This window comes from Oryx dammah, unplaced genomic scaffold (genome assembly GCF_014754425.2).
Source record: "Oryx dammah isolate SB20612 unplaced genomic scaffold, SCBI_Odam_1.1 HiC_scaffold_25, whole genome shotgun sequence".
NCBI lineage: Eukaryota > Metazoa > Chordata > Mammalia > Artiodactyla > Bovidae > Oryx > Oryx dammah.
Genome location: NW_024070209.1, coordinates 24,434,932 through 24,457,187, shown reverse-complemented (window position 1 = coordinate 24,457,187; position 22,256 = coordinate 24,434,932). Strand labels below are relative to the sequence as shown.

General features: G+C 42.7%; 1 protein-coding gene across 1 annotated transcript; it reads left to right on the top strand.

The window, feature by feature from the left end:
* The first annotated feature begins 6,282 nt into the window (after window positions 1–6,282).
* LOC120851638 (cytochrome c oxidase subunit 7A-related protein, mitochondrial) lies at window positions 6,283–17,777 on the top strand. Its single transcript, XM_040224559.1, has 3 exons — window positions 6,283–6,657; window positions 16,040–16,171; window positions 17,422–17,777. The coding sequence occupies exons 1-3, from the start codon at window positions 6,586–6,588 to the stop codon at window positions 17,560–17,562; spliced, it is 345 nt and encodes a 114-aa protein (XP_040080493.1). The 5' UTR covers window positions 6,283–6,585; the 3' UTR covers window positions 17,563–17,777.
* The last annotated feature ends 4,479 nt before the right edge of the window (window positions 17,778–22,256 follow it).

The window sequence follows — 22,256 nt, the reverse complement described above, 5'->3', positions numbered from 1 at the left end:
GAGTGGCGGCTAAAGACTTGGAAAGATTTTTAGCTTAGTTTTTATTATAACCAAGTAACTTTACCAAACACTAAATCCAGTACACTTAAAATTCTAATCTTTTAGATCATGCAAAATTGATATTTTGGCTTGTATTGATTGGTGATTACAGGTCCACTTTGAGTATTTTTACTCAATATTATTTCCTATATAGGCTTTCATATATTTACAAAGTTTCTTTTAACTTTTTAAGCACATATCATCTTTTAAAAAAATCTGTTTATTTATCATTGGCTGTGTTGGGTCTTCACTGCTGTGTGTGGGCTTTCTCTAGTTGAGCAGGGGCTGCTCTTCATTGCCATGCATGAGTTTCTCATTTATCACATACCATCTTATTTAATCCTTGCATTGTTGGTTGGTTGGTTTAATTGCTCAGTCGTGTCCGACGCTTTGTGACCCCATGGACTGTAGCCCACCAGGCTCCTCTGTCCATGGGATTTCCCAGGCAAGAATACTGGAGTGGGGTGCCATTTCTTTCTCCAGGGGATCTTCCCGACCCAGGACTTGAACCTGGGTCACGTGCCTGGGAGGTGGATTCTTTACCACTGAGCCACCTGGGAATCCTTGTATACACCCTGTTAATTTGAAATTTTTGTTCTCTGGCCAGGAGAGGTTAAGGAATTAGCCTGAGGTTGCAAATCTAGTGAAGGGCTGGGAACTGGATATATTGGTTTCAGTGGCTATGGAGCAGCCCATGTTTTGATACTGGATAGAGTCAGATTTTTCTGAAGACAAAAAGTTCCCCTATTTCAAAAGAAAATAACCCATCAACATTCACCTTCTTGAGACCAAGATGTACGGTTCCTAATCGCCTTTTCTGCTTGGTCACCAGCTTTCATGTAACCAGGGCACTTATGTGAACAATCTGGCGTGGTTGCTGGTTTCTCAAGGCAGTGTCTGGAGATGGTGTCCCTCTTCCTTCCTTCCTCCTCCTTTCCTTGTTCCCTCTCCTTTTTCTCTCCAGCAGCTGTGTGAAGAACTACTATAGTGTTAACTCTTATTTGTGTATTCACTCATTCATTCTTTTCCCCAAAAGCTTTGTGGAGAAGAAGCACTATAGTATTAACTCGATTAGAATGGCTCTTGAGTGACGGTTCTTGTGGCTTAATACTTTGGAGGACTGTTGCTCGATAGGTTCCTCACATCTACATAAGGGATGATTAAAGGGTATTCTAAATGAATTGGTAGCTTAGGGTAGAAGTACATGGAAACATTTAAAAATTCTAGTTTTTACACTGTTTGGTAATTTCATATTCTTTATCAGTGTATGTATGGACTTAAAAGAATCATACATGCCCACTGTAAAATATTCCAATACTGTAGACACATTTCAGGTAGACAGTGAGAATCTCCAGTCATTAGGGACCACCCTCCGACCTCAACCTGGAGAAGGCCACTGCTAACCTTTTCATTTTATGTATAAGACAACATTACATATTCTATATTTTTATAGATGATGTTCATGTAAATTTGCATGAATCTTGTTCTGGATCTCAACTTTTTTCTATGCATAATTAAGTGTATTTAAGATGATTTAAAATAAATTATGACTCATACCTCAGCCTTTATTCACCAGCGAAATGAAATGTGATGTGTCAAAATTGAGTTAAATCCATAATCTCTGTGGATGTGCTTTTGACTTGCACATAAGGAAAATCATGCAGGCAAAAGTGAGGCAGCTTCACACACCATATTGACATTCAACAAGGAGAAGGTCAGAGCAGGAGTTGATGTTAGTATGTTCATCCCAAACTGCAATAAAGCTGTCTCAGCAACTGTAATCCCAGCTGCTGCTCCCCACTTTTGGGTAAGAAATGCACCATTCAGACCTTCAGCTCCTTTGCTATGAAAATACCATGGTTTAACAAAGGTTTAATTGTTTTTCAACCATATTGATATAATCTAGATTTCACGTTTCAAAGACAAACATAAAATTGCCATACCAGATAGGACTTTACTTGACAAAAAGACTAAGAGATGACAGCTGAGATTTCTAATTCTGCCACATGAAAATTACTGAATAATTGCACGAATGGTGTTATTGTTCTGAAAATCATAAAGTACATGTAGCTTTCCATTTTGTTTTCCAGTATTTTACTGGGGATGTTTTCCTTGGGGATATCACTAGTGGTTTTAAATGCTAGGAAAATGTTTTCCCTCTACCTTCTTTTTTGCCAAAGAGAGGGTAGACTATTATAGTCTGTTTTCCACCAGGGAAACTTCCTTAGAATGGGCAAAATCTATGTCTACAAACATGCTTCCCCAGGTTAGAAAGGTTCTACAGTTTGCAGGTTTGGCAGCAAAGTAGGGGAAAGCAGGACCTTCTGCAGGTCCTTATTTGAGAGAGACCCTCTCCATGATAAATCATCCTGGAACAGATGCTCGTTAGTCATATTTCTGCTCCCAACTGGTGACACCAGAGCCAGGTGATATATGAACCCTTCTAAAGACAAGGAAGGAATGAAAGAATCAGCAAGTGGAGTCCACAGTGATCTCAACAACTACAGGGCTTACATACTTTAACTCTGGCAGACCCACTCAGTGTCAAATTTTTACGAGTCAATTCTGAAAAAATTGGGGACTTCCCTGGCAGTCCAGCGGTTAAAGACTCCGCTTCCCAATGGAGGGGGCATGGGTTTGATCCCTAGTTAGGGAACTAAGATTCCACATGTCTTGGAATGCAGCCAAAAACTGAAGGGGTGGGGGCAGAAAGAAAGAAAAAAATTCTGAGAAAATTGGAGAATTAAAAAAATTAAGAACTATTTCACAAGGATGCATTCCTATCTAACATTCAGTACAACCAATTTAAAATTTATATTGGTCTTCCACGCATTCCTGAGAGCTTTGACAAGAGTGGCCTGCCAGAGGCCATTAGCATGCAGCCCTCACAAATGGAGAGGCAGCAGCATTCTGACCCACTGGGAGCCAGACTGGCGTTTGCACTCACTCAAATCACTTGACAATTAACAAGCTTCTCTGCACTAGGAATTGTGGTCACTTCCCTGCAGAATAGGATCCAGGAAACAACCTGAAGGAATCATGATCTAAAGAAAGATCATGCTTTGATGTTGGGTGGGATTATGCAAATAAGAAAGAGAACAGGGTGCTTTAGTGCTGTCAGAGTGTGCTGCGTTTTATTTGGGAAATGAGACAAAATCTTCCTATGATCAGCCACTCCATGTGACATCCCAACCCACACTCTGCTACTGACATTTTATCTCCCACTGAACAGCCCGGCTGTTGTAACATTTTCAGGAGTCTTAATTTATGTCTTGCAGAATCTAAAATCAGATGGCAGGAACTTTAAGAAAATAATCAGTGTTGACAGGCACCTTTATACTTCAAGAAGCTGGTACACCTTTGTGCGGCTAAAAGCTGGGGGATGTTCTCTACCTTTTTCTTCCAAAATATGTCCAAAAGACAGTTAGGTTAGAGCTAGGGAGCTGTCCCAAATCATTAAATTTCTCTTCTCAGTCTAAACTCTATGAAAGCCCTTTCTTTCCACCCAGTATTAGCTAACAAGCTCATTCTCCTATTGCTGTATGAGTGACTCCAGCATTTAATAAATTAACTTAAATAAGAAAAATTAACTGAGATTCTTTTTTAAATTTTTTTTATATACTATCACTTTATCAGAGGCTCAGTCATACATTTGATAATGTAAGAAACATCAGTTTTGTAAAACAGGTAAAATACAAGTAACCTAGCTAGCAGTATTAGTAAAATCATAAGTAAGAATTAAGCCAAGAACTCCCATTAGGTGCAGTCCAGTATATCTGAAGCTGTCTGACTTAGTCTATTCTGTACCAATCCTTATATTTTGGGGAAATTTGGATAGGGAGATGCCGCTGGGCTTCCTGATGAAATCCTGGTGGTGCAGAATTCTTATATGTAGCCAAGAACCATGGAAAAGTAACTCAAAGGTAAGATCAGCAACGTAACATGTGTCACTGTTGATTCTCAGAACACTAGTGAGGGAAGATATTCTAATGATGATGATTCCTACTCTATAGAAGAGAAAGCGAGGCTCAGAAAATGTAAATAACTAGTTGCAATCACTCAGCCTTAAAGAAACTGTCACTCAAAACCAAATCACGTGTTCTTTCTGTTATATCACAATGCTGCTTCATAAAAGTAGTTGACTTTGGACTGGTTGATCACATGAATATTCTATGCTGAACACTTGAGGCTCTTGGGCTTAAACCTGCCAAAGCTGGGATGCTAGTGTACATCCTAGCTCTGGAGTATTCACCCTGCATCTGCCTCTTCTCAGAGTGGAGTTATATCTACTTATTTATTGTGTGTGAGTGTTCAGTTGCATCGAACTCTTTGTGACCCCATGGACTGTAAGCCTGTCAGGCCCCTTTGTCCATGGGATTCTTCGAAAGGCAAGAATACTGGAGTGGGTTGCCATGCTGTTGTCCAGGGAATCTTCCTAATCCATGGATCGAACCTGAGTCTCCTGCATCTCCTGAATTGCAGGCAGGTTCTTTACGACTGAGCGACCAGGAATGCCCCCTACTTTATCTGTCATGTAGTGCTTAAGAGTGGCTGCCCAGGTGGCTCAGTGGTAAAGAATCTGCCTGACAATGCAGAAGATGCAGGTTCGATCCCTGGATCCGGAAGATCCCCTGGAGAGGGAAATGGCAACCTGCTCCGGCATTCTTGCCTAGGAAATCCCATGGGCAGAGGGGCCTGGTGGGCTACAGTCCATGAGGTCGCAAAGAGCTGGACAAGACTGAGCAACTGAGCACTCATGGTGCTTGAGTACAGATTCTTGAGCCAGATGACTGACTCTGCCACCCACTAATAGCTGACCCGGGCAAGTTACTTTTCCGGGCCTCATTTTCCTGTCTGGTAAGATGGAGATGATAATGTTGTAGGAAGGGGGACCCCTTCCAGGGCCCGAAATTGGACTCTTGTCTAACACTTGGAAATGAATTGTCTGAGGATACACGTGTGCTGACAAAGCAAGAGATTTTACTGGGAAATGGCACCCGGGTAGAGAGCAGTAAGGTAAGGGAACCTGGGAGAACAGCTCTGCCACGTGGCTCGCAGTCTAGTTTCTGGGTTGTCTTTAGCCAGTCATTCTGACTCAGAATCCTTCCTGGTGGTGCACGCCTTGTTCAGCCAAGACGGATGCCAGAGAGAAGGATTCTGGGAGGTGGCCGGACATGCAGTGTCTCCTTTTGACCTTTCCTGAACTCTTCCAGTTGGTGGTGGCTTATTAGTTCCGTGTTCCTTACCAGGACTTCCTGTCCTAAAACAACTCATGCAAATGGTTACTATGGTGCCAGGGTGGGCGGCTTCAGTCAGTGTGCTTCCCCTAACAATAATAGCACCTATATCTCATAGGATTGTTGTAAAGATTAAATGAGTTTATTTATGGAAAATGCTATATACAGGTTACTATTACCCATCAGTTTGCCACATGCTTTCATGAATGCCATATAAATGCCCTTATAACACACTTGTGAAAACTTCTGGTTAGATGATAGAGAAAAGACAGGCTTTGTTTTATTCCAGGAGGCAGGAAACTATGAATTGTATACTCCTTTTATACAGTACATTGCATGTAGTGGAGATTCCAGAGACATTTTAAAACTGAAGTGGATACTACCAGAACTGAAAGGGGTAGTCCTGTTCTTTCAGGCTCAAGCTCCAGAGTTTTCAAATATTTGGGCCGCCTCCCCTCTACTCCCCACCTCATTTATCTCCAAGGGCAGAGCCCACGAAAAGGATGAATAATCAGTTCCCATAAAGCTTAGGCAAGAGTAAAAATCAGTTCTGAGAACTGTGCAAAATTTATGTCCTTGTGCCTTAAGTTCATAGGAAATGTAGATATATTTCCTCTACATAAAGCTCAGGAGACTATCTTTATACATTGATATTATTGGGGTGAAACCCCAACAGCTTGCAGGAGGTGTTTCCAATTTTTATTTGTTCCACACTTCTCCTAGATTGCCAGAGAAGCCTAGCTACGGGCCAACCGAGTGAGAGCCGGACGCTTCACAACGTGACCTAGGTAGGGGAGGAGTTAAGATTGGTAAAGGTGAAGCTTTCAAAAAACTACCAGGAGGCTGCCCGGAAGCAGGGGCTCTCGGGGAGGTAAGGAGGGTACTCTTCTCGCCCCGCCCCTGCCGCCCTAGGCCCCGCCCCACTCCCCGCCCCGAGCCCGCCCCCTCAACCCTGACAAGTCCCTCAGCCTCCAGCTAGATCTGCGGGGCGCTTGCGCAGTTCTTAGGGTGTCCTGGCACCGCCCGAATCTGTTTAAACGTGAGGGAAAGAAGGACGCTCATATTTTCTGCACACCGTGCAACAGCGGCAAGCCGTAGAGCTGAGTTTTGCCTTTTTGGCTCTGAGAACACGGCTTTTTGTTCCCTTACGTGGTTTAAGAGGGCATGTTTTAAGTTAGGCGGTTCCCGGGCAGCCCGCCTTTTGACGCAGGGTCCTTAGGCTGAGACATCGGCCCACACCCGGGAAGGCGGGGTCCTTCTCTGGGGCAGTCGCGCGGGCAGTGGCTGCGGGAAGTCCATACGGGGCGTCATGTATTATAAGTTCAGTGGCTTCACGCAGAAGTTGGCTGGAGCATGGGCTTCCGACGCCTATAGCCCTCAGGTAAGGGTAGTGCGGCGCGGGTTCGGACAGGAGAAGTAGCGGCCCGGGTCTCATGGTGCGCCTGGCAGTCTCGGCACCCGAGCCAGGCGAGGCTTCTGCCCGCGCTTCGGTTTTCTTGGCCCCTCATCTCTTCTCACCCACTTGCTGTAGCCATGGAGCTCCTAATTCTGTAGCTGCTCCCCTGGCTAGCTGGTGTCTGGTGTGGAAGTTGTGCCTGGCACTCTAGGAGTCAAGGTGACTCCCGAGGTCGTTGCTCATGGGTCGTGGGAGTGGCTCGTGGGGCCAGAATGGGACCCGACAGAGTCCGAAGTTTGGCCCTGCCCTTTGAGAGGAGAACCAGCCTTTCAGGCGCCTCATGCCCCATTGTCACTCTCCTGCTGCAGCCTAAAACAGTTCATCCATTCACCAGATTTGGGGGCTGGGGTGACGGCAACAACGGAAGCCATAAGGACAGGAGGGGCTGTGTGATCAGAATTAGGAGACTTAATGAGTTAATTCAGATGTTTGGGTGAGTCTTCGTAGTTAACGTGCAAAGAGCTGACATTTCCCCAGCTATAAAGTGGTTGAGGGTTGCTTTTGAATGGTTTGAAAAGTATTGCGAGTTCGCTCAGATTTTGCCTGAGCAAATTGAAGGATCAGTCTCCAGCTTATAGTGTAGAGGTGAAGGGCTCTTAGAGTCCCAGATTCTTAATTTAGGCTCAGATCTTGGTTTAGCTGCTTTCATTAGTGTGAGCTCGGTTTTCTCCAGAGCAGTTGTAATACAGATTAAATGAGGTGTGTGTCACGTGATTAGCAGTCGTTGGCAGGTTGCTGTCACTGGATAAGCTGTTCTCTAGAAACCAGGTCTGAGATACCATCATTTTCATTCTTCATCCTCAGAGTAGGTAGGAAAGTGTTGATGAGATATGCAGTTGGAGAACTGGATAGAATAGTAAGGGCCCCAGGTGGGATGTAAAGAATGCTCCATTGTTACCTCCTCCTCCTTCTGTGAAACACTGCAACTGCTCAAGGGGGAGATGTTTAAGAATGAGTTCAGCCTAAGAACAGATATGCTGTTAATGGGGCTTCCCTGGTGGCTCAGACCTAAAGAATCTGTCTGCAGTGTAGGAGGCCCTGGTTGGATCACTGGGTCAGGAATATATCCCCTGGAGAACGAAATGGCAACCCGCTCCAGTATTCTTGCCTGGGAAGTTCCATAGACAGAGGAGCCAGGCAGCCTGCAGTCCGTGCAGTGCAAGAGTTGGACACCAATTAGCGACTAAACCACCACAGGATAAGGAGGGCAAGGAAAAGGGCAAGTTTCTTTGAGGTGTGGGGTTGGGGAGTAAGGGTCCAGATTGCGCTCACGGTAATACGTCTTGTCTGGTTGCAGCTGGGTTTATGATTATGAGGTTTAATAGATCTAGGTGTCTTCAGCCCATCAGTGGTGGTAGAAGCTATGGTGGGAGAAGATCATCCATGGACCACATTAGGAAAGAACGATGGAGTTTTGATCAGATTGCAGAAACATGAAAGGAGAGTTCAGTTCAGTCGCTCAGTCGTGTCCAACTCTTTGCGACCCCATGAATCGCAGCACACCAGGCCTCCCTGTCCATCACCAACTCCTGGAGTTTACTTAAACTCACATCCATCGAGTCAGTGATGCCATCCAGCCATCTCATCCTCGGTCATCCCCATCTCCTCCTGCCCTCAATCCCTCCCAGCATCAGAGTCTTTTCCAGTGAGTCAACTCTTCACATGAGGTGGCCAAAATATTGGAGTTTCAGCTTTAGCATCATTCCTTCCAAAGAACACCCAGGACTGATCTCCTTTAGAATGGACTGGTTGGATCTCCTTGCAGTCCAAGGACTCTCAAGAGAAAGGAGAGTGGAGGAGTAAAATTTATCAAAAAATCAGTTGAGGATTAGAAGGAATTGACAACAGTGACTCACTTTGCAGATTATAAGAAATAACCATTTCTATCATATTGGCTTCTGCTGTAAAGCAAATACTCTTCTACTGTAGAGATATGTATGTTTCAGCACACGGATCTTAAAATGTTACAATTTGAGTTTTGACAAACACACTGTGTAACCCACACTTACAAACTATATAACATTACATCACTCCTAGAAAGTTCCTTTTTATTCTTGCCCTGTCAGTCCCTGTCCATCTTCCTATTCTTTTTTATATCACTAGATATAGATAGTTTTGCCTGTTTTTGAATTTCATATAAATGGAACCACACAGTACTGTTTTGTATAAGCCTCTAATTTATCAGTATTTTTGAGGTTCATTCATGTTACGTGTATTCCTTTTATCGCAGTATAGAATTTCATTATATGAAATATCACAGTTAATCTTTTCCATTGGTTGTAGAATTTCTTTTAATAGAGTTTTAGCATAATTTAGATTTTGTTGTTGTTGGTTTTTAGTCGCTAAGTCGTGTCTGACTCTTTGCGACGTCATGAACTGCAGCACACCAGGCTTCTCTGTCCTTTACTATCTCTCAGAGTTTGCTTAAACCCATGTCCATTGAGTTATGCATCCAACCATCTCATCCTCTCGCCCTCTTCTCCTGCCCTCAGTGTTTCCTAGCATCAGGGTCTTTTCCAATGTGTCAGTTCTTGGCCAGAGTATTGGAGCTTCAGCTTCACCACCAGTCCTTCCAATGAATATTCAGGATTGGTTTCCTTTAGGATTGACAGGTTTGATTTCCTTGCTGTACACGGGACTCTCTTACTTAGTAAGAAAAAGTGAAATTTTAAACTAAAACTGACAATCCTGAAATTAAATTAGCACTTTGAGCAGATATTACCCCAAGATGCATTTGGTACAGATAAGGACTTCAGAGTTCTAGCATTACTTGAATTGGTGTTTCTCTTGAGAATTTGAACTTCTTAGTTACTTAAGGATTTAAGTTATGTTGAAAGAAACAATATTGTGCAGGTTTTATATGAATTTTAGACTCCAGAGTGATTGTTACTGATATCCCCAAACCAAGTATTCTGACCTTGGTTATTAGGAGTACTTCAATTTTTCCTTTCTTAGAAACACTTAAGGTGTGAAATTTTGTAAATGTAAAATGTTGCTGTTTGTAATTTTCAGTATTATGTAAAGTGAATACTCTAATATGCATTGAGTAACCTAATAATGGAAAAGCTAGTTCTCTAACCAAAGTACTTATAAGTCAGCCTGATGGCAAGTGAGTGGTTGAGTGAAAAGCATTTTCCCTACTTCTCTGTGTCCTGTGTCAAAAATAGAGGCCAATAAGTATTTGGAAAGATGTGCTTTCAACATCATAAGTCATTAGCGAAATAAAAATCAAAACCACAAGGAGATACCTCTTCATACCTGCTTTAAAAGAAAAAAAAAAAAAAATCCGAATGTGAGCATGTGAAGAAACTGGAACCCTACTACGTTGTGGTGGGAATGTACAATCGTACAGCCTCTTTGGAATACAGATTGGCATTTTCTAAATTAGTGAAGCATGGTTTTACCATATGATCCAGCAGTTCTTCTTGGTAAGATGGTAGGATATTCTAGGTTAAGGGAATTGGGAGAATGAAGGGGAAGACTGGGGCTGCAATGGATGGAGGTAGAACATGATGGAAGGACTTTTGTGAGACATGAATAGGAATTTACAAAGCAACTGGATGCAGAAAGTTGTGGTCGAGTCTTGTCCAGAGGTTGAAACAAGGGCATGCTTCTTCCCTTTAGTTTCATGACAGGTTGATGATGACGGAGTGTGTATCATCATCAGAACTGTGTTTGAAAAGATACTCTGACTGGGAGAGGCTGGTGCCAGGGATACCTTGTACTCATAGAAGAGTTTGGGGATCTTCTCAGTAAGAGTAGAGGGAGAATCAGAGGTCTGGAGGGTGAGTACTTAGCACCTGCTGAAGGAGATTTTGGAAATGAGGAAGGAGGACTTCAGGATGACTGGGTAATGGAAGAATGGCGGTGCTTTCCACAGAAACAGGGATGTTTCTGTGAGAAACAGCTGGGTGAATTTTGAACGCTCTGAGTGTGAAGTATCCAGGAAATATTGGTGGTGATACCTAGCTGGCAATTAGAAATGAAGGACTCAATCACTGCAGGTTGAAACTTGTTTGTGGTCCTAAATCAGAATGAAAGCACTCCTAAGTTTCTATCATTTAAAAATTAAAACGTTTTTGGAATACTTCTCTTATTTCTCCACCCTCTTCCTCCTCCTCAAACCTAAAAGATAAAAGAAAGGGAAAACTTTGGGCCAGTCAGTTTTGAGGTGAAAAAAAATCATACTTTTTAAAAGTAAAAATTTGGAGCAGCTAAAATAGACTAGGAAGAACTCAGCTACGAAACGTGGTTAACAGGTGAATGGCTCTTCATCAGTTGTAGCGGTAGTGATTGTGTAAATAGCTAAGAGATTTGATACTAAGCAAAGCCTGTGATTTCTGCTTGGTCTCCAGTCCGCTTATTTTAAGAACAGCTTTCAGTTGTTTGCTTGTTGCTCTGGGATGTGTGGGAGGCTCTACCGTCAAGTGCTAGTTGTCATGACTTTGGTTCTGAAACCTGCAAGTCTACACAGCATTGAAACTCTAGGCTTCCTCAGCTTATTAGTACATTCGGCAAATATTTACTAACTGTGCTCTGTGCCAGTTGCTTTTCTAAGTCTTGGGAAGTAAGAAAAGTGAACAGACTATGCCTAAATCCTGCCCTCGTGGGGCTTCCATTGCGGTAGGGAGGGAGAGAGTGTGTTAGGTGGTCATAGTGCTATGGAGAAAAATAAGGCAGGGAAGGGGAGAGATGGCTAGCAGTGTATGGAGCGGGACACGCAGTGTTTAGAAACGGTGGTGAGGGGAGGTCTCACTGAGAAGGTGACACAAGGTGAGGGTGCAGGCCATGTAAACACCTGGAGAGGGCATTCTAGGTATAGGGAACCTGCCAGGCTTGGAGCACGTAAAGGGCTCTTCCAGAATTCTGGGGAGGAGAATGAGGATGGTGTAAAGTGGGAGCTGGTGAGGGGTGCATCTCGTGGGGTTCTGAATGTCCTTTCAAGTACAGTGAGCTTTGCTCAGGGGGATTGGAGGCCTTTGGGAGGGTTTGAGTTAAGCAGTGGCAGCCTCTGTTTTAACACAGTTACTGATGGCTGTGTTAAGAGTAGACTGCAAGGCAGGAAAGGTGGAATGGAAGCAGGGTGAGCACTTAGGAGGCTGTTGTAAAAATCTAGGAGTTTGGACCAGGATGTGCATTGGTGAAGATAGGTGACAAGTGGTCAGATTCTAAATATAATTGGAGTGCAGAACCAAAAGTATTTTCAAATGTGTGAGTGAATGGTATGAAGAACAATTTCAAGGTTTTGGGCCCATGTACCTGGAAGGATGGCATTGTCATTTATTGAGATGAGGAGGGGCATATTTGAGGCTCATAATTATAGGCTGGGGCACCCATAGCCCTGGAAGAGACATAGGTGAAGGGATTTGCTGTAGATCCCTTCCTGTAAATACAGCTTCCTGGTCTGCTCTTGAGAACCCTAGTGCTAGACTTACCTAGCTGCCTTGAAACACTGGACACATGACTGCCCTTCAGTTGTTGGGGGGTTTAATGATGGGTAGGGTGTATCCATTCTTTTTACGTTTGGGGCCAAGACAGCTTATTATTGATAGTATGGTTTAATAAAAATGTGGATTTAAACCTCATCTAACTACAGCATTTCTGAGCTTTGTTTTAATCATCTGTTAATACTGATAATACTTAACTTATGGGGTTGATGTGAAGAGTAAATTTAATTGTAAAGATTGTGTTTAGAACCTGAAGAGACGCTTATTACAAGTGAGAAAAGCAGAATGTGGGGTTTTGCACTGTGACTATAAAGATTAAAAGCATAAGGTTATGCTTATGAAAAACAGATTGGAGGAGAATATACAGTTCACAGTAATTGATCGATAAGATAATGGGATTATAGTTGATTTAAATATTTGATATTCTAAACTTTTACAATGTTATAAATGGAAATACGGAATTATTTAAAACTGTTTAGGTGGTTGATATTCCTGTTTTCAGATGATCTTGTTCAAAAACTTTGCTGTAGTTTTGAATAACTTTACTGGTGAGCAGACACAAAGAAATTAGGTGTAATCCTATCTAAAAGTGCTCTCACATTAGTCCTGTCAAAACGTGAATTTAATTTCAAGCCATTTTGGAAGTTGCTTGGTATGAAGTGTGTTAAAATTTTTGCAGTTCGAGGGGAAGTGATCATTAGGAGAAAATACAAAGAGTTCGCAGAATGGTAAAGGAATGTCTAATCTCTAGCTTCAAGAGAGATCTTTTATATCACCTTGTTATCTCAGTAGTTGAAACCCCTGTCCCTATCTCTTGACTCCTGAGTCTCTGAGTGTGTTGTAGTCCAGATGTAGACTAACAGCAAGCAAACTTTAAGTGTTGTTTTTGAGCAGTGGTTGACCGGAGGTAGCACGGGCAGGTAGTACTTGAGTGCCAGGGCCACACTTGGGTCTTTTTTTTCTTAATTTACTTGTTCTGGCTGGGCTGGCTCTTCGCTGTTGCTCGGGCGTTTCTCTAGCTGCGGTGGGTGGGCTACTCTCCAGGTGGCTGTGCCGGCTTCTCACTGCGGTGGCTTCTCTCCTTGTGGAGCGCGGGCTCTAGGGTGTGTGGGCCTCAGCGGCTGCGGCTCCTGGGTCTGGCGCACAGGCTTCAGTAGCTGTGGCGCGGGCTAGTTGCTCTGAGGCATGAGGGATCTTCCCAGATCAGGGATCAAACCCATGCCTCCTGCACTGGCAGGCAGGTTCTTGACCACCGAGTCACCGGGCAGCCCTAGATCTGTGTCTTTGTTATGTGTTTTCAGGCAAGTCACCCTTTCTGACCCAGTTTTCTCCTCTGTCAAAAGGGAAAGGTAACACCTTACTGAGATTGCTGTCGGGATTAAATGGAATTATGCGTATGAAATTCTTAACATGATGCTGGGCACATAACAGGAGCTTAGTAGATATTAGCTTATTATTCTGTAACATTAATATCTGTAACGGCAGAGATTGTGTCTTATTCATTATGTATTTTCATTATAGAGTAAGTCCTCAGTGAAGTGAAGTCGCTCAGTCGTGTCCGACTGTTAGTGACCCCATGGACTGCAGCCCACCAGGCTCCTCCGTCTATGGGATTTGCCAGGCAAGAGGACTGGAGTGGGGTGCCGTTGCCTTCTCCAGGGGATCTTCCCGACCCAGGGATTGAACCCGGGTCTCCCGCATTGTAGACAGACGCTTTACCATCTGAGCCACCAGGGAAGTCCTTAGTAAAAGATGTTAAATGAGTAAAAACAGGACAGAAAAAAGGCCATGACTCATTCCCATCTATGGGATCCTGTCAGAAGAAATAGAAGCCAAGTTCACCTTAATGCCTTTCTGTTGCTCTGTTGATCCTGGTGCTTGCCTGGTGAAAGTAACAGTGTGATCTTTAGGTCTCTTGTTAATTATAGATAAACTTAGAATTTTTTTTTTTTTTTTGAAGAGGTTAAGAAAACTCCGACAACTCTGTTAATATGAGCAAAAAGTTTCCTTTTTCATCTGTGAAATGGAAGGGCTGAACTTGAACTTTGCTTTCTAACTTTCAGATTTTATTTTTCTGAGTTAGAATTTAATATGAAAGGGTTAGAAAAAGGAGTTCCTTAATGTAACCCTTAATATCATCTGCAGGTTATTTTGGAGAATCATTTATCTGCCACTGTAGGTTTATTCCATCAGGTAGAAACGCAGAGTTGCCCTTAGGTTCCTGGCAACCCACTCCAGTACTCTTGCCTAGAAAATCCCATGGATGGAGGAGCCTGGTGTCCATGGGGTCGCAAAGAGTTGGACGCGACTGAGCGACTTCACTTTCACTTTGCTTTAAAAAAAAAAACAGTTTTCTTGAGATATAATCCACATATCATACATTCACTCATTTTAAAGTGTACAATTAAATGGTCTTAGTGTATTCACAGAGAACATGCAATCATTACCATGTTAATTTTAGAGCCCTTTTATCACCCCAGGAAGAAAGCTGTATCAGCCATCACCCACCTCTTCCTTAGCACCCTCCTTCCCATCCCTAAGTAACCACTAACTTGCTTTCTGTAAACATCCCTATTCAGGACTTTGGTATGAGTGGGATCATAAACTTTGTGATCTTCTGTGACTGATTGCTTCTCCCCAGTGTATGTTTTTGAGGTTTATCCATATTGCAGCATGCACCAGTGCTTCACTTCTCTTCCCCTCTCAGCTTCTTTTTAGCAGTAAGACTGTGTGTTTTCCCTTTATCCATTCAGGCAGCCGGGGGAGCGGTTGCCTCCTCGTGTCTCATTCAGCTTACGTTTATTGACTACTGCTGTGGACCAGACGCCACCTTAGGCGCGCACTACTTCACGCGGTCCACTCTGCGTTTGCCATCAACACGTCACACATGAGAACACTGAGGTTTCCTGCTTTATTTCTCTCTCTCTCTATGTGTGTGTGTATGTGTGTGTGTGTGTATTTAAAGATTTATTTATTTATTTTTGGCTACGCTGGGCCTTCCTTGCTGCGTGGGCTTTCTCTAGTGTGGCAAGTGGGGCTGCTCTTTGCTGCAGCGTGCGGGCTCACTGCGACGGCTTCTCTCGTGGAGCACAGGCTCTAGGCACATGGCTTCAGTAGTTGTGTCTCTGGGGCCCTAGGGCAGGCTTAGTGGTTGTGGTGTGCCTGCTTAGTTGCTCCATGGCGTGTGGAATCTTCCCAGGCCAGGGATTGAACCCGTGTCCCTTGTATTGGAAGGCAGTTTCTTAACCACTGGATCACCAGGGAAGCCCTGAGATATGTTTTATAACTTATGGATTTAATGCCAGAAAGTTCAGTTACTCTAATTGTTTTGTTTCCTGGTCCTGAAAGATAGCTCTCTTCCCATTACAAGCTCTTCCAAATTGAGATATTTCTTTACTATGTGTCTGCAAAGTTTCTGAAGTCCACTTCAGGGATGGAGATATTGGTACACCTACTCACTCAGAGGAGAAAAGGAACAGCGAGGTTTCTTTTGAAATTTAACTCAAAGTTCATACAGATTGTAACTGTTGTTTTACTGGTTGGATGAGAAGACAGACATGGTGGGTATATCTGGATGCCCAGATTGGGCCTTCACTGTGGTTTGGTTCCCTACCATCCCCCTCCTCCACCTTCACAGACAAGAGAGTTCTTGACTGTATTTGCTCTGGGAAAGCGGGCCAGAGTGTTCTGTTCAAAGTTTAAGGACTTTAAATGCTATATGACATGGAGATGGAGATACTTTCCTTCTCTCTGTGTGGTGGAATCACTGTCTGCCCTGCTCCAGACAGCCTGTTCCTGGAAAGGTTTGTTCACAGGCCCAGAGACACTTTAAACTTGACCAATTTCCTTTTTTCCTACAGGGATTAAGACCTGTTGTTTCCACAGAAGCACCGCCTATCATATTTGCCACACCAACTAAACTGAGTTCCAGTTCTATTGCATATGATTATGCTGGGAAAAACACAGTTCCAGAGCTGCAGAAGTTTTTCCAGGTCAGAGAAGACACTCTTAAGAACAGTGAAGGCTGTGAAAGGAATAGGCTTAAAACACCCTTTGAAACTGAGTCTTAGTCTAATTTGTTACTCACTCACCTGTTTTTCCTTAAATGAAATTCTCTGTATTTTAGTTTGAGCCATTAACTGGTAGAGCTTCATGTAGAAAGAAACTGATAAAAGAAGGGGGGATGAGCAATTTCCTGCTCAGTATTTACGGGTGTACAGATTTTTAGATGGCATGTGTAGCTGTTGGTCACCCACCGGATGGAGGGAGCAACAGCATATGTAGCGTATGACAGCGTTGTGGATTTCCCAGCATGCCTTTGGCTTTGTGATACTTGCCGTGACTTTGGGCAGTGTTTTCTCTTTATTGTTTTTTGCTTGCTTGACACTAAAATTCACCGAACTGTTGGTAGAAGTGGAGAAGTCTCTCTTGGGTTTGCTGATTAGCCAAGAGAAGCTAGGATTGGATTTTAAAATATTATGAATGTTAGTCTACGTACAGATAATGGAGAGGTCAGTGACTCGACTGTATTTCAGGCATTGTGGCAGTGGCAGTAGCTGTTACTGCTGTGGCTGGAAGGTAGCTTCCTCTTCCTCAAAAATATGTCCAGATTTAGGACCAGCTTGAGAACTTTTGATCAATTTATTCTTTCTTTATCTAAGAAGTAAGACTTGGGCATTTGGGGTCTTGAGTTGGGGTGGGGAGGGATTTTTGAGACTGTGCAAAACAATGGATTAAATATTTTATGGAGTTTTGTTATTAAATAGGGGTTTAGCAGTTTTACAGAAGGAAGGCAGTTGAATACAAAATGGCCTTGAACCGATTAATTGACCTGGTGTGCTCAGACTGCATCCACTAATGATCAGAAGTCAGATTAAATGTAAAGCATTTCTTATGCTTACAAGACTTTAATTAGCTGCTGATTACCTTTGCCTTAAAAAAAAAGTCACCAGTGCTCCTTTTGTAATTAAGCAATATGTGATAAATCCTTAGAAATTTGGAATTTGTTGAATGCATATTTCTGAGACTGGATTTTGGAGAATGATTTTTGTCTTACAGACTTTAGCTGCATTTGTAAGAAAATATACCAAGTGTTTTAGTTCACATTCTAGTAGATTTGGGCTTTTTCCACTGGAGCAGGTTGGTGGGTTAATTATAAAGTAGAGGCCTTTGTTCTATACTAGCCTAAATTGTGAGAATCTTTTTCTTATTAACTATGTCCTTGATAATTCTCTCTTTCTAGAAATCTGACGGTGTGCCCATCCACCTGAAACGAGGCCTGCCTGACCAAATGCTTTACCGGACCACCATGGCGCTGACACTTGGAGGGACCATCTACTGCCTGATCGCCCTCTACATGGCGTCACAGCCCAGAAACAAATGAGTTAGGCTGCAGAGGACTGGTTTGCTTGTTGGCATAAATCCTTTGAATTTTCATTTTTCATTATTTCTGTAATTTTTTTTGTTTTTTACTTGAATGTCCCACTTTACATTCTTAAAGAAAAGCAGAAAGATATTAAGACAATATTTTGGTTTGTCATGAAAATGCACATGGCCTGCCAGAGCTCATTCAGCAGTTAAAACTATTGTTTAAAGAAATGATGTTGCTCTCTGCATTTGGGCTCCTAATTTCCCGGGAGCTTCTGAATGGAGGTCGCACACAGGCTCATTAGCGGCCATCTGTGCTGAGGTCCTTGGGGACTTATGGTGGCACATTGAACATGGGGTGGGGCAGCCTTTCTGGATTAGGATGTGACTGAGGAAGGAAGATAGAAGCTCAGGCCAGGCACATGAAAATGTTAGCCACCTTGGGGATTTTTCTGTCTTGCAGTTCAGTGTTAATAGAAATTATTTGCAGCCTGCCTCCGTTCGTTGGGCAGTTTGTGTCAAAGGATTATTTGCGTCGTCTGAGATCTTCAGTGAAATTTTATGTGTAATTGTTACGTATTTATTCCACCATGGGAACAGAGAAGACCCGTTTAGTGTTGCCCTTTAGACCAGTGTCTGTTTCATTAATACAGCTGTGACACAGATTCTCCTTTACCTTTTAAAAATGTTATGGCTTTGAATTATGATTTAATTGTGGAATAAATACACAAATGAAAAAATCTCAAGTTTGAAGTCCTTTTAAATAAGTTTTCAAAGTACTTTCAGAAAAACATCAGAGGCATCTTATACCCGAGTCTAATTTCTTTCTTTTTAATTAGACACCAGATAATAATTACAAAATGGTTCCTCAAAGTCAAGTAACAGGAGGCAAATGGCACACTGATGATTACCATATGGTTCCTTATAAGAAGCTGCCTGACTCTTCTGAAATGTGCGTGTAACACACAGTTCATTTAGACAGTAATTTCCTGTGCTGTCACAATTGGTAGACTTCACATGCTCTCTATTAATGCTGGAAAAGGTCGAATTTTATTATTATAAAGTCATGGTCTGTCTTTTGCCATAGCAAAGAACAGTGACCTTTTACCAAAGATAAAATGCGGCTTATGAAAACACTCAATATTCTCACAGACTAGGAACCTCTTATTTGTCTATAAAAGTCTAAACTTCCCTGGTATTTGCTCGAAGTTTCTATTTTGAAATATTTCAGACTACAGAAAGATTGTAAGAATGGTACAATATACACCTGTCTGTACACCTCTTCACTTAGATCAATAGTTATCAATATATTGTCCCCTTTGCTTTTTCTTGCTCTCTCAAACACAGGCACACACATATTTGGTTTTTGCTGAATCATTTAAGATAAAGCTATGGAGTTGTAATTCAGCCGTAAATACTTTAGGCAGTATCTCCTAAGAATGAGGACATTTCGTTATCATGTCCCTTTAGTCTCCTTTTATGCAGAACAGCCCTCCGTGTCCTTCATGATATTGACCACTTTGAAGAGTTCAGGGCAGTATTTTGTACAACGTCCTTCAAGTTGACGTCCTTACTGTCTTCTCGTGATTGGATTCAGGCTAAGCAGTTTTGTCAGGAATTTTTCATATATGGTGTGATGTCATTGTACCAAGCGGTGCTTGATGCCAGTGTGTCCCATTATTGGAGATTTGAAATTGGGTAACTTAATCAGGGCTTCCCTGGTGGCTCAGACGGGAAGGAATCCGCCTGCAATGTGGGGACCTGGTTTCCATCCCTGGGTTGGGAAGATCCCCTGGAGGAGGGCATGGCAACCCACTCCAGCATTCTTGCCTAGAGAGTCCCCATGGACTGTAGCCTGCCAGGCTCCTCTGTCCATGGGGACGCAAAAAGTCTTAATTAAGATGTTACATCTACCCTTTCTCCTTTTTAATTGATAAGTAATCTGTGGGGTGATACTTGAGGCCGGGAATATCACGAGGTCAATGGCTTTACACCCAGTGTTGGTGTTCCATGATGATTTCTTGACTGAATCATGTATTACTAAGGTGGTTGTGAGTTTCTGAGTGTCATTGTGGATGTATTTCAGTGACGAGGAGTACTCCTCTTTTAAGAGGTTTTAGTGTAATTTTCTCGTGCAGTGTAATAACCAAGTATGCCATTATTTATGCTGATGCTCAGCTTTGGCCCATATTTGGCTTTTCTGTCCCCCTGACATGCCTCTATCAGTCTTTGAGCAGCTTTTTTCTGACACACAGTACTGTCTGTGTCTTGTGTTGATATTTTTTTCTACCCCAGTTTCTTCTGTTTACTTTCAGGTATGTCTGTTCATATATATTGGTGCATTTTCCTTCTCTGCCTGTTTTATTTTTGCCTACCCTATGGTGGTAGGCACTATACATTCCGATTTATTACTCATAGTTTGGAAATTGTTCTCTCATTTTTCTGCATTGTATTCCATTTTATGCATATGCCCTACTTTTAGCTAGTTTCCTTTTGATGGCTATTTAGTCTTAAATGTTTTGCTTTTACAAACGCCTTAAATGTATAATCTTTACATGTCATTTTACACATTGCCGAATGTATTTGTAGTATAGTTTCTATAAGTGAGACTTTTCAGGCAAAGAGAATGTGCATCTCTGACTTTGATAGCTATTTGTCACAATAAGAGATAGTGCTGATGTCCAGTCCTATTCAGCCAGGGGTGCCTATTCCTTCTCCCTGTTGCTAGCTATGTGCATTATCAGACTTTTTCATCTTTGCCAAATCTGGTAAGTGATAAAATTTCTTTGGTTTAAATTGTTTTTCCATTGTAATTAGTGATACTGAATATCTTTCTTTAATTTAAAACTTATATTTAAAATAGTTAAGATTTTTTCATTTACAAAGGTAAGTTATATTTCCTTTTTTTGTGAACTATCTAATCATTGGCCTGCTTATATCCAGGTGCTTTGTGATAATGCTGTAAATATTATTGGTCCATCAGACTGAATTCCTCAGAAACAGACTCTGCTGAGTTTTGTCTGAGCCACACTTCTTCTGCTTGCAAGAACCGGAGATTCATTAAAATTAGCCAGGGCAGAAGGGGGGATTTTCCAGAACTAGAGTGGATCTGGGCCACAAGACCTATCTTTGGGACCGTGGTGGTTATCTTTTCTGTTATTCTCTTGGCTGTGCAGCTGTTTAACTCTGTTTCTGTGGATCAGCTTTATCTCTGTTTCTTGTTGCACGTGGTAGGAAGTGGTTGTCTAGCCCCAAATTCAAATGTCCCCCACTCGACCAGTCCACTGTTTGGTACCAGCCCCACTGGGGGAGATGCGGTGAAGGAGCTCAGGGTGGCCTGTTGGCGAGTCTTAACTGAAGGCTCTGAGCCTTTCACTGTGTTCTCAGGATTATTCCTTTTGAGCCCAGTGCTTTGAACCCTGGCCAGGTTGGACTGTTTACTCAGGGGGACTCAGAGGGGGACCATCCTCCTTGACCTTGTTGTCTGGATGAGATGCTTTTGGCAGAGGGACAGTCACTCCTGACTTCTTCCAGGCTATGTGGTTAGTGTTCACAACAGGGGTCTGAACTTGCGTAGCCCTGGGGGTAGGAAGATGCCATGGGGTACCCAGGCAAGGATAGTTCTAAGGGAATCACCATTTTAGGTCAACTTCCATATATTTTTAAAGTTGCACGCCTAGCATACGAGGACCCTTATAATCATTTCCATTCTTCAAAGGGAAGCAAACTATTACCCATTCTGGATAGGACCATGGTGTATTGCCCTGCTCTCTGGGGTGCCATGGAGTGAGTGAGTGAGTCACTCAGTCATGTCTGACTCTTTGTGACCCCGTGGATTATACAGTCCATGGAATTCTCTAGGCCAGAATACTGGAGTGGGTAGCCTTTCCCACCTTCCCAACCCAGGCATCGAACCCAGGCCAGGTCTCCTGCAATGCAGGTGGATTCTTTCCCAGCTGAGCCATAAGGGAAGCCCGGGAATACTGGAGAAGGTAACCTTCCCGACCCAGGAATTGAACTGGGGTTTCCTGCATTGCAGGTAGATTCTTTATCAACTGAGCTATCAGGGAAGCCCCAGGGTGTCGTGGAGATAATTCTAAACATAAATGTTGAGAATATGAGTCTAATGACTGAGACTGTGAGTCTAATGTTGAGAATATGAGTCCTTTGTAAAGGAGCAAATCCTTTTACAGGTTACAAGTTTACTGAGTCTGTTTTTAACAAAATTGAAGGAGGAACCAATTGAGTTGTTGGTTGGTCATTAAAAATAGTTTTGATAATCACTGCATGACTTTGGTGTATCACTCAGGAGTTCACGGAATTCAGAGATGTTGCTATTACCAAACTTCCATCACCATCTGTTTGTGAGAACAAGGTTTCTCAGGGCTTAATATATGTAAAAATGAAAAACAGGAAATTTAATATTATATAGGGAATTATAAGTATAGTCAATAAGAGACTTTCAAGCCTGAAAATATGTTACATTAGGCTTCCCAGGTGGCACCTAGTGGTAAAGAACCTGTCTGCCAGTGCAGGAGACATAAGAGAAGCGGGTTCAATCCTTGGGTTGGGAAAATCCTCTGGAGGAGGGCAGGGCAGAATTCCATGCCTGGAATTCCTGCCTCCAGAATCCAGACCATGGGGTTGTGAAGAGTTGGACACAACCAAAGCAACTTAGCATAGCACAGGCTAAAATTTAGGGATAGAATT

Excerpts from the sequence above, each read along its gene's own strand:
- LOC120851638 (XM_040224559.1), top strand. The coding sequence starts at position 6,586 with ATGTATTATAAGTTCAGTGGCTTCACGCAGAAGTTGGCTGGAGCATGG. Across the intron at positions 6,658-16,039 it reads CCGACGCCTATAGCCCTCAG|GGATTAAGACCTGTTGTTTC; the intron begins GTAAGGGTAGTG and ends TTTTTCCTACAG. Across the intron at positions 16,172-17,421 it reads AGCTGCAGAAGTTTTTCCAG|AAATCTGACGGTGTGCCCAT; the intron begins GTCAGAGAAGAC and ends CTCTCTTTCTAG.